General features: G+C 37.4%; 1 protein-coding gene across 1 annotated transcript; it reads left to right on the top strand.

Annotated features, from left to right (window-relative positions):
* Positions 1-14,750: 14,750 nt before the first annotated feature.
* LOC149174769 (cysteine-rich receptor-like protein kinase 19) lies at positions 14,751-18,349 on the top strand. Its single transcript, XM_089422689.1, has 6 exons — positions 14,751-15,769; positions 16,033-16,172; positions 16,356-16,566; positions 16,658-16,892; positions 17,233-17,383; positions 17,744-18,349. Exons 1-6 carry the CDS (start codon positions 14,851-14,853, stop codon positions 18,107-18,109), a joined length of 2,022 nt encoding a protein of 673 aa, XP_089278815.1. The 5' UTR covers positions 14,751-14,850; the 3' UTR covers positions 18,110-18,349.
* Positions 18,350-18,847: the final 498 nt, after the last annotated feature.

Genomic DNA, 18,847 nt, shown 5'->3' with positions numbered 1-18,847 from the left:
TGCAGGGGTTTCTACAGGAAGTGTTGTGATTCTTCTACAGGATGTTTCATGATTGGGTTTTTGACTGATAGGTGAGTGGGAGAGAATGCATGAATGGGTAGGGAGGTAGGGTAGGGGCCTGGAATGACCCAATGACTGAGGGATGAGGTGATGAGAGGGTGTGGAAGTCTAGCTTGCATCAAAGAAGGTTTAGGCAATGGAAAGGCAAGAAGGTAGGGTTACGTGGCAAAAGAGCATATGGGAGATGAGGAAACAGACTTGGTGATGGAGGAGCTGATCTGGACGAGGCCCAGATGAACGAGGAGGTGATGAAGGTGCCCTGCATAGTGTTTACCTGATCAAACCAACTACGTCTTGCATACAATCAAAATATTAGATGATCTATCTAACAGTTTAATGAGATCAGTGAACAGCAACCTTATTCATGACAAGAATCACGTACAACATGTGAACAAAACATTATCAAAGAGATATAAACGCATGACTAACTCCTACCAATCCATCCTAAACATAAAAAGCTACTTTAACCAACAAAAATGACCAAAATAACAAAGCAAGATCTAAAGAGCAGATTTTATTTTAAGAACGCAGCAACACATAAAGATAAACAAGGGAGGTATTGGGCGCTTGAGATGGGCCCAACCCCAAGAGCTACAGCCTCCCAAGAGAGATTTAGAGCTGGTGCAAAGCTGGATTCATCTTTATTAATCAAGAAATGAAGAGTTACATCAAAACTTTCCACAAGGAGAGCTTGAGAATGAGCTGAAAGCAAAGCTAATCTCTGCCTACAAATCGAATTACAAAATGACTACAACAAGGCTATGAAATGACTAACTACCAGCTACTATCTACTGGCTAACTAGCTAACATCCACTGGCTACACTGGCTAACCAAAATGAGGCCCTAAGCCTTCTCATTTATACAATTTGAGGACCCAACAATCCTCCTAAAATTTAGGGACTCAGCTGCCCAAAACTTGGAGTTAACAGCAGTCCTACTTGACTTGCTTGGCTGCCCTTGTGTTGATTGATTCGGTGGCCCTTGAACTCCGAGTTGATGGTGGAGAATTCGAGGTAAGGGCCCATAAATGAAGGGGACACCTTCCTACAAATCCTCTAGCTTGTTCTCCCACGAATTTGGCTGCCAAGTGCTCATTAAGACCTTCAATTTAGTCTCCAAGTTGACCAAAAAGGCTACACAAAGCACCCATTAGACTTGTTGGCATAATGACTAACCAAATTCACTCTATTAACATAAATATAATCAAAAACATGCAATAAACTAATGAGAATGGTGGATTAAGTCAAATTAGGAGGTTGAATGAGCCCAAATAATTGCCCATTTTTGGGGCTCATCAGTCCGCGCACTCAGCTATGGACTACTAGGCCTCTACACACTCATCTGCAGAGCCTTCTCTTACTCTACAACCCAAAGACACACTTCACCTTACTTCCTCAGCCTCTCTTCCTATCTCTCTACTTACTCTCCTTTTACACTTAGAGCCTCGCTCTATTTATATAATCCAATGGTTCGCGGACCATGGGTAGGTCTATCCAGCCAACATTACATTACAAAACTAGGGTGGACAACCTTGTGACTCTATCATACTTTTCGTGCTCCACGCCCGTAATTCACAGAGCTTTACAACAAGATTGGGTCAAAACTTGGGATTTGAGACCCAAAACATGCCTTTGGGGGGGGATTCCATGCCCAACTATTGTTCAAGGAGTTCCATGTTGGGGATTTAGTGTACTTGCGCATCAAACTAAAGAAAAACTTCTTGTGGATTGGATCATGTGCCAAGCTGGCACCATGGTTTTGTGGACCCTTCAGTATTATTGAGAGGATTGGGCCAATAGCCTATCGAATTGCACTGTCTCCAAACAATGAAATTCCATGATGTTTTCCATTTGTCATTTCTTAAGAAGTATTTTAAAGATGATGATCATATGATTGGTTGATCTGTATTGCAGGTGGAACCAGATGAAAAATTCCAGCCGGAGCCTCAGTGCACATTGTAGAAAAAGGTGTTCATGCTCTAAAACTGAGCAATCAAACAAGTTAAGATGTATTTGAAGCACTTTGGGCCTGATGAAGCTACATGGGAGATGGCAGATCAGATGTAGGCTATGTATCCTTCCTTGTTTGTCGGTTGAGGCAAAGTAGTTTTGGCTTGGTGTTTTGGTGTGATTTTGGAATATGCTTTGATATATGTTTTGATGATGTTGGTTTATGTACATATCTATATGGATGTAAATACCACCATGAGCTATGTTATAAAGCTCCAATAAGTGGTATGGGTGTCATGTCATCATGATGTTATGTTGTTATATTTTCATGTTGGTTTGTTTCTCAGTAGAATGATCATTGTAAATACTACAACGAGTTAAGTTATAAAGATCCATCGGCAGTATATGTTTTTATTACAACAATTTTGTCGTTATAGGTGTTTTTGAACACCAAGGACGGTGTTCCCCCAAGGGGAGGGTTCTATAACAACCTTGGTGAAAATTCCATGTAATAAAAGTAAATAAACGAAAAAGAATAACCACGGATGATGGGACACGTATTCCAAGTTGAATGTTGGGCATAATCCTAGTGATGGGGATCACTTGTGATTGTTTATGGATAAGGAAATTGGCAAATGCAATGACTAAGGCTTTGGAAAGGAAAAATGGAATTTTTGGCACATTTATTTATGAAAATAATGGAAATTAGGAGAAAAGGAAGGTGAAACGCCACAGGTTGCATGTGAAGAGGAAAATGAAGGAAAATAATGGAAAATGAAGAAAATAGAGGCCTCATTCATTAAACATCTTCTGAGGACCAGTTGGTAACCTTTTTGTTAGTTAAGTGTTGGTGCTCCCTCTCATTATTCTCTCTCTCTCATACTCTTGGAGACTTAGAGTTTTCTTGGAACACTCTTGGAGGGTGTGGCATACTTGGATTCTTGGAGAAAGAAAGAAAAGGAAGAGCGGGAAAGAAAAGGAGGGCATCGAGATAACCAACTACATTAGATTTTCTTGCAGGTACTGAGTTGCATGTATATTTCCTTCACTAGTTTTGGCATGCATGGCATATGCATGTGGTTTGTTGGTTGTGATCTATCATTGCCATGGAGGATGGCCGAGATTCACAGTGGATTGCCTAGCCTTGCCATTTCCTGTATATCCATGGTGATTATGGGTTCATTCATTGTTGTGTTTTTGGTTGGTTCTCATGTTTCCTTAGCTTGGGTTGAGTTATTAGTCTTGTAGCCTTTCATTGGACAAACACTCTAGAGCCCTGGAACAAATTGTGCTGAGTTACTAGTCTGGTAGCCTCAGTTGGACAAACACTCTAGAGCCCAGTAAAAGTTGTGGGTTGAGTTACTAGTCCTGGAGCCTCAGTTGGATGAACTCTCTAGAGCCCTTGATGGATGGGATAGAGACCGATCTGATGATGTTTTTGTGATGTCCAACCGTGAGGTGGAATCACTGTTTGATGGGTTGAGGTGGATGGTCTTTGGAAGCCCTGGATGAGTTTTGATTGATGTGTTTTATGATATCCCACATTCAAGCTTCGAATATGGCACGAGGGTGAATGGTTGAAGAGAGATTTGGCTTAGCGATTCTATGGTCGGGTGGAACATGGAAATCCCATCCAAGGTTTGGATTTTGCATCATTAATGAAAGGTTATTTCTCCTTGTATTTCTATGAGCATTTTGACTGATTATATGTGGTCTATATTGTTGTACTTTCATGAGTTTCTCTACTGCTATTATGTTGTTTATGTATGTGTTTTATGACAGCAACCATGTGTGGCTCTCATCATGTTTTTACTTGTAACTGAATGATCAATGTATCTATGACCTAATGGATGGAATGGAATTTGATGTGTTGAGGCATCAATGGTTCTTAGCGATTCCCAGCTAAGTAAGAGACCCTTATGCTCAGAATTGTTATTTACACCTGTAGATTACACATTCGCAATATGTTTGACGAAATGTTTATCATGGCTAGTAGGGATCCTGTTAAGGTCTTGAATAAGTATTTTCTTTAGTACTACCATTTCCATGTTAATTTACTAATCTGAAGAGATGGTTCAATTCTGGGTAGTGACATGGGCTTGGGGCCTGAAAAAGTGGCTCAAATCCTGGGGTCACTGGCATAGCACTAACAAATTTGGTCTATGGTCACTGGTAGGCAAGCCTGTGAGAGTGACTTTGCGTTTCTAGACGTTGTCATGCCTATAGCATAAGAGCCACTGAGGCTTAAGTTGTCCAAAAGTTCAGTGGGACCCAAGGGCAAGTTATCTAAAGTATTGGATTGGTTCTTGAGGGTCCTGTAGCTGATGTTGAATGTATGTATGGTGTGTTTCCATTGATTCCACTTCCTTAACGTGACTTAAGAGGTCAAACCATATTATAGTGGCCTCTCATCGCATGTTTACCCTGGCTGGCCGATTGCTTGGGTAGATGTAGGAGGAGGGTGTTAAAAGGACACCTGTGACAAGAGGAAAGCATGAAGATGACACTTGCAAAATGTGAATGACCTTGAAAGCGACACATGCAAGAGCGACGATAACATGAAAAAAAAAACTTATTGAAGTGAAAGTGAACAAAAGAGATAGTTGCAAACATAAAAGTGACACTTACGAAAGCTATGGTGCACAAAAGCGACAATTAAGAAAACTGACTGAAATAGAAGTAGAATCGCAACCAAAGTGTGGGGGATCGTAAATCCAATCTCTTATGTTGCTTTGTGGACTTTAGAAAGGCTTTTGATACGGTTCCAAGAAACAACCTATGGAATAGATTAGAAGAGTTAAAGGTTCCTTTTGAGTTGAGAGCTGCAGTTATAAGGTTATACGAGAATGTAATTGCCAAGTTAAAGAGAAAGGAGGGGTGGTCAAAAGATATTAAGTGTAATATCGGAGGTAAACAAGGTTTCCCCCTCTCCCCTACCCTATTTGACATTTACATCGACAAGCTATAAGGTTTTTTAGAGGAAGTAGGATGTGTTGGGATGATCTTAGCTGGGATAGTCATCATCCTTCTTCTCTACGCTGACGATATTGTTCTTATCGCAAGGTTCCCATCTGACCTTGATAAGCAACTTAGACTTCTTAAGGATTTCTACTCTACCATGGGTATGATTGTTAATACTGACAAAACAAAAGTTGTGATTATCAAATCCAAGAAGGACACTTACGCTAATTTTATGTATGACAATAGTAACTTGGAGGAAGTGTCTTCCTACAAGTACCTAGGAATTAATATTCATCACAAGCTCAACTGGAACCATAGCATTTAGAAAAGGATTAATGGGGGGTGGAAAGCTTATTTTGCTTTTGAAAATAATTGTAAAACGGCAAATCTCATAATGTGGGATAGAAAGAAGTTCCTCTTTGAAACTTTAATCACTCCAGTTATCTTATATGGATGTGAGATTTGGGGTTGTAGCATCTCTAGAGAATCCTGGAGAAAGATTGAGCAAATCCAGAAGCGTTTTATAACATATAACCTCAAAATTAAAAGCAACACACCCTATCCTATTCTCCTTATAGAAGTGGGTCTTTCCCCTATCAAGAGCCTAACTATGACTAGGCTTTTGTTGTACAAGCACAAACTCAATAACGTAGGAGACCATAGACTTCCTAAACTAGCTTTAAATTCCAACCAAAACCACCTAAGGCTCAAGCGAGGCTGGTATAGAGACACCAGGGCCTGGTTAAACCATTAGGAGATCGATGAGAATGTTGCATTGCAAAACATTAATAGCATTAAAAATATTGTTACTTCTGAGTTCAAAGAAAAAATGTGGTGTGAGAAAGATTTAGCAGCTAAAAGAAAATTAAGATATTATAAGGAGGTCATCAACCCCACCCTAGAAGATCAAAAGGATCTCTCTATTTTAACTAGCTCAAAGAAGAAAATTAATATAGCCAAGATTAGAATGAACTCTCATGAGCTCCATAGTGAAATGGGTCATTGGGCAACTCCTAAAACACCATGGATGGAAAGGTTCTTCCATCTTTGTGAGAATACGAACATTGAGGATGAAAATCACTTCCTCTTAGAGTGCCCTGCGTACAACCACATTAGATCTCAGTTTCAAAATCTCTGTTGCAATACTGACCTTCCTAGCCTTTTACGATGTCAAAATTATTGTGAACTCGAAAGGCTTCTCTCCAAGCTTTTTGAGCATAGGAATAAAATCTTAAATCAAACTAAATAATTTGTTTCTTTAGGCCCGATAGACCAAAGTTTGGTCTCAGTGGACGTTAACCATCATCATCATCATCATTAACTGTAGATATGAATTGAACATTGCAAAAACATTGTCTTGATGGGCGGTGTTTTGCCTATTAAAACTTGCATAAAATAGAGTGTGCTCATGAGTTCAATAAAGAATCTGCATATGTACAAGTGACTTTACAATTCAAAACTAGGAAAAAGACTTGGACCTTTTAGAAAACATCGATCAACCTTGGAGTAATCATAGAACAATAGAGCATAAGATCCTTAATAAACTCAGAAAAAAAATTAGAAAATATTGATCGCAGCATCAACCACTACTTAAAACAAAAACATGAAATGTAGATACAAAAAAACATAACTAGAAAGAAAAATCCCCATCTATAATCTCTAAGAAAATGAAAAACAAAAAATATAATAGTTACACCGCACCGATTCTTAAATAACATTCATTAAACATTTAATAGTATTAATTTTACATACGTTAAATGCAAATAAAATTATTACAAACACAATATAGTATAATATAAAACTATAAATATAAATATTTTACCATATATAAACATATAAATATAAATCTTTTACAATATATATAATTTGTATTGAATTCGACGTTTCCTTCCCCTATTGTGGGATGTGCTATGTTTAATTATCTATTAAAAAAATAAAAAATGCATCCTAAAAAGTTGAAAATCACTTTTGTTTGGTTGTATAATCCAGAAACTCCTCGGGGCATGATCCAATAGAATTGGTCGCATAACGGAGTTTTGGACCTACTAACTGAGCTACGTCATTCATTACACATGCGTAACGTGTCCTCTTCTGTGATTACACATGCATAATATGAATGGGAATTATCGATGGGAGTCACGGGAGTCTGAGTCAACAGGATGGAATTTAATGGGCACATTGTTGGTCACCGGTTGTTTTGCCATTAGATACAGTTAAAGAATTTGCCATATCATCAAAATTTTCCTTCAGACTTTTAAAACGGGTTAGGAGGAATGGCAAAATTTCCCTTCAAACTCTTAAAACGGGAGGTGTGAAAGTCGTGATGGGCAGGTTTATTTTGAAATTCCAACTTTATTCTGGAAGGATCCCAAGCTCTGTTGCCTTAGCTGGTTAGAAATACTAAACTTAATTAACGGGAAATTTTTTTGTTAATGTCACCATGTCTATTATTTTTTTTTTAAATAATTTAAGTCTATATCTTTTTAAAAATTTAAAATTTAAATATTTAAAATTTTAATTGAAATAAAAATAAATATTCTAAATTTATGATGATGATGATTAATGACCAGCAAGATTAATATGGTCTACCAGATCTTAAGAAATGAACAATTAATTGAGAATAGTTAATATTTTATTTCTGTGATAAAAAAGAAGGGAGAGAAGTGTTCTAAGGTCACTATAGTTTTGATGATTGAACAAGTCAAGAAGGTTGGTAGTGTGCAATTTTTTTTGAAAAGAGGAATATATGTAAGGGTCGGGCAATCCAAAATAAAATATTTTTTACCTTCGACTCTCTTAGTATCACAGAGGAGACATGTTCTTTCGACCAAAGGTGTTTTAGGAATAGACCAATGCCCGGTTTCAATTTGAAGCTCATGGGAATTAGTTCTTATCTTTGCAATGTTCATTTTCTTCTTAGTACTAGTCAAGAGAAAAAGGTAATTATGGTTCACAAGAGTAGGGTTGATCACCTCCTTGTAATACCTTAACTTCCTTTGCTCCTCCAACTCCTTATCACTCCACAACTTATCCTTAAATTTGGAAGTAATAGTATTTTTAATATTATCCTTATTCTCCAAGATGATCTCCTCCTTTATCCCCCAATGGTCGAGCCAGGACTTGGGATCCTTATGTCAGTGTTGCTTTAGCCGAAGATGGGGGTTATGACTAGAGTTAGAAGCAATTTTGGGGAACCTCCTAGCTTCCATGCTAAACAAATTCTTCTTATATATCAGATAACTAAACATATCCATACTTTCAATGGGGGGAAGTCCAACTTCAATCAAGAGAATAGGGTAGGGAGTATTACCTTTAATCTTGCATTTGTAGGTTATAAATTGATTTTGGATCATTTCAATCTTTCTCCATGACTCTCTAGATTTACTGCAACCCCACACCTCGCATCCATATAAAATAACAAGGATGGAAAGAGTCTTGAAGAGGAACTGTTTTTTACTCCAAATCTAAATATCAGTTGACGTATAATTGTTTTTGAGCTCATAGTAAGCTTTCGAACCTCTTATGATCCTTTTCTCAATTCTTCCAGTTGAGCTAATGGTGAATGTCAATACATAAATATTAGTATGAAGAAACCTTCTCTAAGTAATTGTTATCATAAACGAAATTATCATAGTTGACCTTTTTGGATTTAATTATCACGGCTTTCGTCTTGTCAATATTTTTTTTTCCTAAGTTATGCTAATTCTATTAAGGTAAAAAGAGTATTATACACTAAGGCCGAAGCCTGTACTTATCTATGCTAGAGGAAAGGCATCAACCAGCAAAAAAACTAGAAATGAACTGCCCAGAAGGGAAACCAGTTCTTAACCAAAGTGTCTCAAAAAATTATCTTGCTGCCCACATAGGGGAAACTAGCAAATTATCCAGTTTGTATCATTGTATCTGAGGAGACTAGAAAAAGTAAACCCAACTGAAGAGCCTAAAATTTTAAGTTTTCCCCAAAAAACAAAAACCCAGTGAAAGCAGAAACTAAAAACCAGAGTCCTAATGAACCTGAGACAAGTGGCATGATGAGTGGCATTCTACTAGGTAGGCACGTGGCACGTTGAGTGGCAGCAAGGTGGCAGACCAGGCGACGAACAAACAACATCAAGGTGGCAAGCTAGGGACGTGGCGGCGATGGAGGGTGCTCCTCCATGATGAAGCATCTGTACTCGTCCATGTCACCACTTGCCAACGGGGAAGTCTCCATGTCGCTAGCCTGCAACTCCAGTTGTTCTTCCTCGATGAGACAACAGTATTCGTGTATGACCCAGTTCATTTGTGGAGCCACTTGCACTTGCTTCCCTGCGCGTCTGGTTTGCTGCTCCTAGCTCCGCTCCTCTGCGCCCTGAAGACTCGTTTGAGCCAGATGCATTTTGGCTTTGGTTTGGCTGCTCCTCGCTGTGGTGCATCCGCCATCAACAATGTTCGAGAACCCCATTGCTTTGGTGTAACCACCTCCCATTGCTCCTTGTTCTTCAGTTGTCGTGAGTCGTCCTCCAACCTCAGAGTCTTGTGCCTCAGAATTTTGCTTTTCCTCATGAAAGCTAATGGTGATGGTGGCAATGATTAAGCCCTGGTTCAGGGCGGAGCGGAAGGTGAATTGGGCATTCTGGGAATGCAGCTAAGGAGCTGGTGGAGTGCTTCTGGGAGATGGGCCGGAAGTGGAGGGGAAGCTATTGGGAGGCGTAGCAGAGGCCACCGAGTGGAAGTGACCTCTTCCACTGCGTGTAAATGGGTAGCGACCAGTGTTCTGCTCAGCCAGAGAGGAAGTGGTCTCCGAAGCAGAAGAGCGCTTGGAGCAACTCAGGCTCCCACGGCTCCCACCCCTACGGTTGCACATACTAGTCGCACCATGATGTCGGCAATTGTAGGTGAGTTTCGTTTAGAATTGGGCACAATGGCATGCAGCGTTGCAGTGGAGCTAGCAAGCAATTTAGCAGAGGGATGAGCAACCAGGGCCGAAGGGATGATAAATTGAAAATTCAGGTTGTGGATGAAGTGGATGCCCAAGCCAAAATCAATGCAGCAATAAAGATTACAGCGTCTCCCAATGGTTGTGTGGGAGCTGAGTGCCGCCACTACGTGAGGGCAGAGGCATTGCAGAGGTCGAGGTTGCAAGGGAGGATTGGCAGGAGCAGAGGTGGTATTTTCCCAAAAGTTCATGGTTACCTTGAGCCGAGGTTGATAGCAGTTAACCGAATGGTGGCAGCGCTCATTTGAGGTGCATTTATGGCAATGGTTAATGCCATTTTTGGACCACTGTGCCGCTCTGCAAGAGGCCATGTGAACTCGCCACACGCCAACCCAGTTGGCAGCCACCTCACTGTCCTTCGTTGTCACCCGCATCCGGGATCGTCTTGTCAATATTAACAATCATACTTGCCTTGGAAAAATAATCATGGAGGGTTGTAAGTTTCTTTTTAAGATCATCAGGGTGTCTGGCAAGAAGAGAAATATCATCGGTATAAAGGAGAACGGTAGTGACTATACCATCAAGCTTGGGTCCATCACAACCGACATCTTCTAAACACTCTTCAAGCTTGTCAATGTAAATTCAAAAAAGGGTACGGGTGTTAGGTCCCTATACTACTAGTGTAGCTCCTTATTGTTATTAGTGCAACCCCCTTATTGTATTGTGGTGCCCATGTAGTCCCCATATTGTTATTATTGGGCACCATAGAAGCCCACTATTGTTATTGTTCTGCCCTTACAATATAATTATTATGCAGGCTCTGATTATATTGTGACACCTTAGACTCCTATATATAGAAAGGAAGTCTTGTCATTTGTATCATACAAGAATTGCTCATTTGTATAATGTAAGGGAGGTTCCCCCCTCGAAGAGGCTTATTTTGAAGTGATTGATCTATTTCTTTGTCTATTTTGTGAGTTGGTTGGATAACAAGGGGATAGGGGACATCCTTTCTTAACACTAATGTTGCAATTAATCTCTTGAGACCAACCTTCGGTGGTCTTAAACTTGACAATAATGTTCTCATATAACTTATTAACAACAGCCTTTAGCTCGAGAGGAACCATTATCTCATCAAGTCTTTGCCATAACTTTTCCCAAGGAACTATGTCAAAATCTTTTCTAAAGTAAACAAAACAACATAAGAGATCAATTTTACAGTTGTGACATTACTCAACAGTGGTCCTAAGAGTGACAACGCAGTCAGTAGTTGAGTGATTCTTTCTAAAACATGCTTTCACTTTGACTCTTTTACCGTGGATTTCAAGCGAGTTGCTAATCTTCTTTTCCAAAATGAGACTAAAATCTCCAAGAGTATGTAGCTGCAATCTACCTGAAAAGTTAAGATTTGTTTTTAGGTGTATGAGGGAAATGGCCATAACCCCGCCACAACTGCTATAAATCGATCGGACTGTGATCAGTGATACGAGCCTCATTGTGTGGGCGAGTCATCCTATTGCAGAGAGTCACACCTCTTTCCGCTACCACAGCGGTTGGTTTCTTGGGTCGCTTGTCTACGTTGTGCTGAGCCAAGGTCAATGTACAACAGACACGAACAAAGGTGACCCAAAGAAAAATCAGGATTAATAAAGTCACAAAGAAAATATTTCTTTTTAAAAGATATAGTCAATGATAATTATGTGAGCACGTTTTCCATAAGAGTGAGACGGTAAGATAATTCGAGGAGGCATTTGTTTCTAAATCAAAGTGTTATGGAATATGGAAAGGAGTCCTATAATAGCTTTGGGAGCGCTCTAAAAGGTCTTTATTATTATTTATTTAAATGATAATACTTTAAATGGGTTTTATTATAAGGACCTTGTTAAAAAGAGTTTATTAATAGGGTTTGTTGAAAAGGTTTTTGAAAAGAGTTTAAAAAAAGGATTTTTCAAAGGATTTTATTGTAAGTTTCAAAGAATTAAAAAATTGCATGGTATTATTTTATTGTTATTAGAATTTATATATATAAGATTTTAGGGTTTTGTAAAGTTCATGAGTTTATTAAAATATTTTGAAACACGGATTAATTGTGGCAATATGGTAAGCATATGTTTGTTGAAGAATTGAAGGTTGAAGCTACCACTGTAGCAGAAAGTTATAAAGCAGTTGGAACTGCTCATGAAGTAGTGTGTGAACAAGCAACAACTGAGTTTGGCATAGATAAAGCTATCAATAGAGCAACAAGTGGTTTGGTGGATCCAACAATTGGAATTGTTGATGTTAAATTTGATGAAGAACCATTAATTAGTGATGAGTGGTTGCACATGATGCAACAAAAAGAACATATTGATATGTTGTTATTTGGTGAGAGAAGCCCACTTGTGTTTGGAAGCTAAGTGGAAGACAACTATTTGTAGCAGCAGAGGTTGGTAAAATGGCAAAAAATGAAAATTATGATGCAATGATAAAACAAAAGAAGGCAGAGAAGGAAGAGGTAGAGGAGGAAGCTCTCACTGAAGAGCATAATAAAGATATTTTTAACATTGATTTTGAGTGTGCAGGTAAAGATGATAACAGTCCAGCTAAAAGAGAATATGAAGAACATGATGCAGGAAAGGACATGGATGTTTTTGAAGACAAAGATGAATGCATTGAAACCATTTTTCAGCAATGGAGTCAAGAAGAGATAAGATTCTTCTATCAAGAAATATGGCATAAAGAAAGTCAAGAATATGAAACACAAGAAGCAGAGCAAAGAAGATAGTTTGAAGATGAAGAGTGTGGCAGCAGTCCATGGTTGAACAAATATTTGAAGAGGAAGGTGTAGAAGACAAGATCATATTGTTTTTTAGAACAAATTCAAAACAAGTCAAAGAAAAAGTGCAACAACAACAAGTGAAGAAAACCTACAACAAAAAAGTGCAACAAATAATGAAATGATTTCGAGGATAAAGAATTTTGAAAAAACGAAAAAGAAAATGCAAAATTGTAAAACTTTTGAGTCATTGTAAGCCTAATTGAGACATAGACTAGTAGACATTCTTGAGCTATGATTGAGTCAATTTCTATTGTAAGCCTAGCAAGCATAGTTGAGACATTTTTGAGTTATGTTGAGTCATATGGTCATAATTAAGGGGGAGTGTTGAAAATTGTGATTACTCCAGAATGCAAGAGTTGGCTAGATTTGGAGAGTCAGTTAACGAAGTCAAGTTGAGTGAGTTTGAGTTAAGTCATATTTTGAGAAAAGTCTAACATAGAGTGTGTGCCATGTGAAGTTATATTGGGCAAGTTACTAGATGTAAACATTTAAATACCCCTCATTGGGTTCACTATAATCATCAAGTTTGAGTGATCAATAAAAGAGTCGCTATAATCATCAAGTTTGAGTGATCAATAGAAGAGCCCGGTTCGTGTTATTGTTTGTGTGTGTTAATATGTATTTCCTCTCTTCTCCCTTTCCAACAAGAGGAACCATTATCTCATCGAGTGTTTTCCATAACTTTTCCCTAGAAACTGTGTCAAATTTTTTTCTAAAGTAAACAAAACAACAAAGTAAATCAATTTTATTGTTGGACATTCCTCAGCAATGGTCCTAAGAGTGACAAAGAGGTTAATAGTTGAGTGATTCCTTCTAAAACCTGCTTGTCTTTTAACTCTTTTACCATAAATTTCAAGGAAAATACTAATCTTCTTTTTCCAAAATAAACGCATACAACCTAACTAAAATATAACTAATCATAATAATTTTATAATGAGAAAATACATTTTTTCCCACTTTTAAATTATATTTTAAATTTAAAAATAAAATAAAAACAATACCATAAAATAATATAACCCTTTATAAAGTGAATTGTGGCTAAATGTAAATATAACGTGGACACGCGGAAAAACAAAAACGAACATACATAAGAGTCGAAAATAGGATTCGGTCAAGGACGTGGATCAGAGGAAAAATTAATATGCGGATCAAATATCTTTTTAGTTTAGTTTTTACATTTTAATTTATTATTTTTAATTTATAATATTTTTAAGTTCTATTATTATTTAAAATGGTATTTAAATATATAAATCAATTTGATATTTTAATAAATTTGTGATTATATTGAGTATGGATTTATTTTAAACCGGGATTAATTTTTTTAAGATGTAAATATTTTTTATAATAAAAAAGGTTTAATTTTTAGTTTTGTATACTTAAAGTTAAGATTGATTTAGATTAATTTAATTATTGATTTTCAAATATGATATATTAGAAAAAAAATATTATGAAAAAAATTAAAAACAATTTTTTTTTTTTTTTTTTTAATTTAATTTAATTTTATTTTGACTAGACTAAATCAAAATAAATATTACAACATTTTCACCATGAAAAAAAACACAAAATATCACTGGGCACTAAATTTTTATTAAATTAATATAGTTTTAATGCTTGATTTGAAGCAGCGCGTGCTGAGGACAGTAATCTTTGCCCTCACGTTTTCGTTGATGTACTTCTTTGACGGAGCATGGATGTTCACCGCCTTCCGTTTCGACGAAGTTTCTATAGTAATTATGTAATATCCTTTTTGTGGTTTCCCAGTCTGTGGTGAATATGGGAACTATTATTTAGTCATTAGAGCATTCCTTAAGAAAACTATGAAAGAGACTGGAATTGTAGCGATTCAATGACATAAACTATGAAAGAGACTGGAATGGCAGTGATTCACTTTAATTTTTTAGAGATAAAGTTTCACTTTAATTTATTAATTGCTTCACAGTTTCATTTTATTACGTTATTTAAAGTCTTAAAAGTTTGGGAAAGAATATGTCAAAAGGTAAAAATTTATGTCGCTCATTCTTAAACCGTGTGGACCGAGTCATGGTCAATATACACAAATTTATTATGATTCGCCACTCCGTCAGAACAGTATAAAATTGTAGCATTGTTGGTCTGTCTGTGCACTGCTGGTTCTCCATTGCCCTATGTCGAGCAGAGTCCTTACGAATATGAACTTCCATGGCAGGAATTTCGCATACTCGCGCCCGATCGGCCAAACTGTTACCTTATTCTACTTGACCATTGTTGTTGTGGCCTGGATCATTGCTCTTCATGGACAGACCTGCAACGCAGCGGACACTGAGTCGCCGACATGTGTGTGCAACTCTGGCAATACAAGCAGCAGTACATTTAAGAGTAATTTGAATAGTCTCTTCGATATTCTTGTTGCAGGCGCGAACCAAACTGGGTTTAACATCTCTTCCTATGGCCAAAATCCTGACCAGGTATACGGCCTCTTCCAATGCAGGGAGGACATAACAGTCGACGAATGCTACACTTGTTGGAATTTGTCCAAGTCTAACATTCAACAAAAGTGTTCCAATTACAGTGGCGGTAGTATCTGGCCTTTTCACTGCTTCCTGCGTTATGAAAGCTATAATTTCACTGGACAACTGGACACAGATATAGGGTCCGTTTACAATGAGAGCTTCCGCGGGGACGCGGGTATCTTTATCCCGATTGACTTTTCTGCACAGAGTCTTTTAGAGAAATTGTCGGGTGAAGCAGCACCTGTAACGAAAAGATCTGCTATGGGTACAGCCGCAGACTCGTTGTCTCAAACGATCTACGGCTTGGTCCAGTGCACAAGAGATCTTTCTACTGAGGACTGCACAAAATGTCTATCAGGGGCAATCAGTAACATATCCACATCTCTTCCTGGAATTCAGTATTGGAGCCAAAGCTGCAATATTCGTTATGAATTATATCCTTTCTTTAATTCGACTGCGCCCTCCAAGTCCACAAACAAAACACCCATAATTTTAGGTGTTGTGGGTGGCTTCGTTCTGGTCTCAATCGTATGTCTATTCCTGAAATTTGCCATATTTGGAAGGCGATATAAAGGTATTTCTGTCGGAAATTATGAGCTTTTTAAAATTTGCTGAATTTTTATTTGTTATTTTTATACTTTTATTTTCTATAAAAATCATCTTTCCATGCTTTTCTCTAATTGTACCTTTTTATTGTTCAGTAGCATCAAAATAATCAACTTTACATACTTTTGTTTAATTTTTACAAGCCATGGTTCGTGGATTATAACAGGTATATGTAAAATTCATTTATTGTTCCTGTAGTCTTCTCTAATTTATATCCTTTCCGTCATATAGAGCGCAATGGGCTCGAGGAAGACACACTGATTCCTCATGAACCACAAATACTATTTAAATTGGAGACACTGTTAGCTGCTACGGAAAATTTTCATGAGAGTAACAAGCTGGGAGAGGGAGGATTTGGGGCTGTATATAAGGTAACATAGGCGAAGAAAGCTTGTGCTGGCGTTAGAAACTTAGAAACTTAAATTATATCACTTAGGAGGCTTATGTCATCGTTGGATGCAAACTGTTAGTTTAAAGACAAATATGTTGGAAGGCAACAATTGAGGATAAATACTTAACAAAATCCTCATATTGATCTATTGTTTGAATTTCAGGGAACTACTCCGTATGGGAAAGACATAGCTGTGAAGAAGTTGTCGTTGAAATCTTTGCAAGGAAAGAAGGAATTTATGAATGAAGTCAATCTTGTGGCAAAAGTTCAACATCGAAATCTTGTGAATCTTCTGGGTTGTTGTGCAGAGGGATTAGACAGGTTGCTCGTTTATGAGTACTTACCCAATAAAAGCCTTGATAAAATCTTATTTGGTGAGTATTTTCCATCTTATATCTATAGTAAACATTCATGTTTCAACTTATTTATTCCAGACCATGATAATTAATTGATTAATGTATACAGATCCACACAAACGCAGCCAGCTTGATTGGCAAAAGCGTTACAACATCATAATGGGAGTAGCTCGTGGGCTTCTCTATCTTCACCAGGATTCTCAGCTGCGGATTATTCATCGAGATATTAAAGCCGGCAATGTGTTATTGGACGAGAAACTGAATCCAAAGATAGCAGATTTCGGATTGGCAAGACTTTTCCCTGAAGACGAAACTCACGTCAGTACACGAGTTGCTGGAACATAGTAAGATTTCAATGCCATCATCGCTCTAATACATTGCTTTACTGTGCTGATTTCATTTCAAGAGGATTCACGTACAGTATTGTAAACGTACTTTATGGCATCTTTGTTTTCTTGGACAGTATTGTAATTGTACTTTATGCATCTTTGTTTTCTTTTTCAATTTCTTGGACAGTATTGTATTTGTACTTTATGCATCTTTGTTTTCAATTGCATTTTCAGTTAAGTTTTTACTTTCTAAGATTTACAACCACAATTGCTTTGTGCATAACTTATGCTTATACAGTTCTACCTTTTTTTTACCGCAATGTGTAATCTTTGACATTGTACAATGGATATGCAGCGGGTATATGCCACCGGAGTATGCTATGCGGGGACAACTATCTGTGAAAACTGATGTTTATAGCTTTGGCGTTCTTCTCTTGGAAATTATCTCGGGAAGAAAGAACACGGATTACAGTCTGTCCCCTGAAATGCAGATTCTTTTAGGATGGGTGAGATACTGTTTCCGTCCTATGCCGAACTCAGCATATTTACTTTAATTTAATTATATACGTTCTTCCTTCCTATAGAGTCCTGTCCAGGATTCTTTTAGTATAGGTAAGAAATCGTGTTTCTTATATAACATGAGGGCTGTTATATATACATAATCCTATTTAAGATTGGACTACAAAACATATTAAGATCCAACCTCGTCACCTAACCATTAAACCAACCCCGTTACCCAACCATTAAACAACGTCTTAGAACCGTTAGGTAGTTCATTTATAAAACATTTACGCTAGCTAGGATTTCACATCTTTTGAATATGTCCGAAGTCTTATCATAATGACGAACCCGTTGTGTTAATGCAGGCATGGAGATCATACGATGGAGGAAATATTGTGCAACTGATTGATCCAGCCATAATTGAAACGTGCGATGAGACGCAAGCTTCGAGATGCATTCAGATTGGACTTCTGTGTACACAAACCGAATCCCATCTTCGTCCAGCGATGTCTACGGTCACTTTGATGCTTTCAACTGATTCCATGACGTACTTACCGGATCCCACAAAGCCTGATTTTGTGAGTTCCTATCTTTCTCAGACCACCAAAATGACGAGTTCTGGATCGCCACATGCGTCTGCAACCGCATCTTCTTCTGTGTCATCCGCTCACACTCGTTCGGTTCCTGCATCTAACGCCAATGATTCCATTAGTGACTTGGTAGCTCGGTAATGCAAAATCTGCGGTTCAAACAAGATAGAGATTGCAGGGAATGCTTTAACATTAATTTAGTATATAGCATGTTTAATGAAGCAAAGAATGGAACAGATTTAAATGCAAGTTGCCAAGATGCTGTGTGTGGGATAAGTCTGTTGGGCAAACACGGAGAGAACTAAGTTATATTTAACGATGTAAACATAGTTTTATTTATTATTTTTATTGATTTCTAATAATTAGGTTTTTTAACTTGTAAGGTACTATTCATTTTTTTGTTGTTATAAGAATTAAGTTTTTGAAATTTTAAGGTTTTATTGACTTTTTTGTTGTTGTTATTTAGGAGAGTAATTAACTTACAAAGCTCGGAAGAGTTATGTATATACAATTTTATTTAAAGTTGTTAAACTTCAATTTTTTTCTTTTCTTTTATATGAAGGAGAAAAACAAGTAATTTCATTTATAATTAACTGATGAAAAGTACGTTTTGTATATATACTTGAGGAGTGTATTTATGAAGAAAACCAAACAGCTCCAAAATAGTAAACAGCTGCAAAATAGTGTACTTTCATACGGTATAAATATTTTACCGAGTAACTAAGCTACATAAAAATATCACCAACCAACCGGCTTACTGAAAGTGGAGAGCATAATAATAATCTGTACAAAAATCGGTGGCAATGTATATACTCATGAGGAGAGAATATAATTAACTATCCTTTATATATCATAGATAACAATTAATGAGATCAACCT

Source organism: Pinus tabuliformis, chromosome 4_1 (genome assembly GCF_031772625.1).
Source record: "Pinus tabuliformis cultivar Carrire ecotype Pingquan chromosome 4_1, CPIR1, whole genome shotgun sequence".
NCBI lineage: Eukaryota > Viridiplantae > Streptophyta > Pinopsida > Pinales > Pinaceae > Pinus > Pinus tabuliformis.
Note: the sequence above shows the minus strand (reverse complement) of the source record. Positions and strands in the feature narration are given on the sequence as shown.

Bases quoted from the DNA above. Each gene is read 5' to 3' on its own strand.
- LOC149174769 (XM_089422689.1), top strand. From the start codon at position 14,851: ATGTCGAGCAGAGTCCTTACGAATATGAACTTCCATGGCAGGAATTTC. The intron at 16,567-16,657 runs GTGAGTATTTTC...TAATGTATACAG, and splicing joins CCTTGATAAAATCTTATTTG to ATCCACACAAACGCAGCCAG. The intron at 17,384-17,743 runs GTGAGATACTGT...GTGTTAATGCAG, and splicing joins TGCAGATTCTTTTAGGATGG to GCATGGAGATCATACGATGG.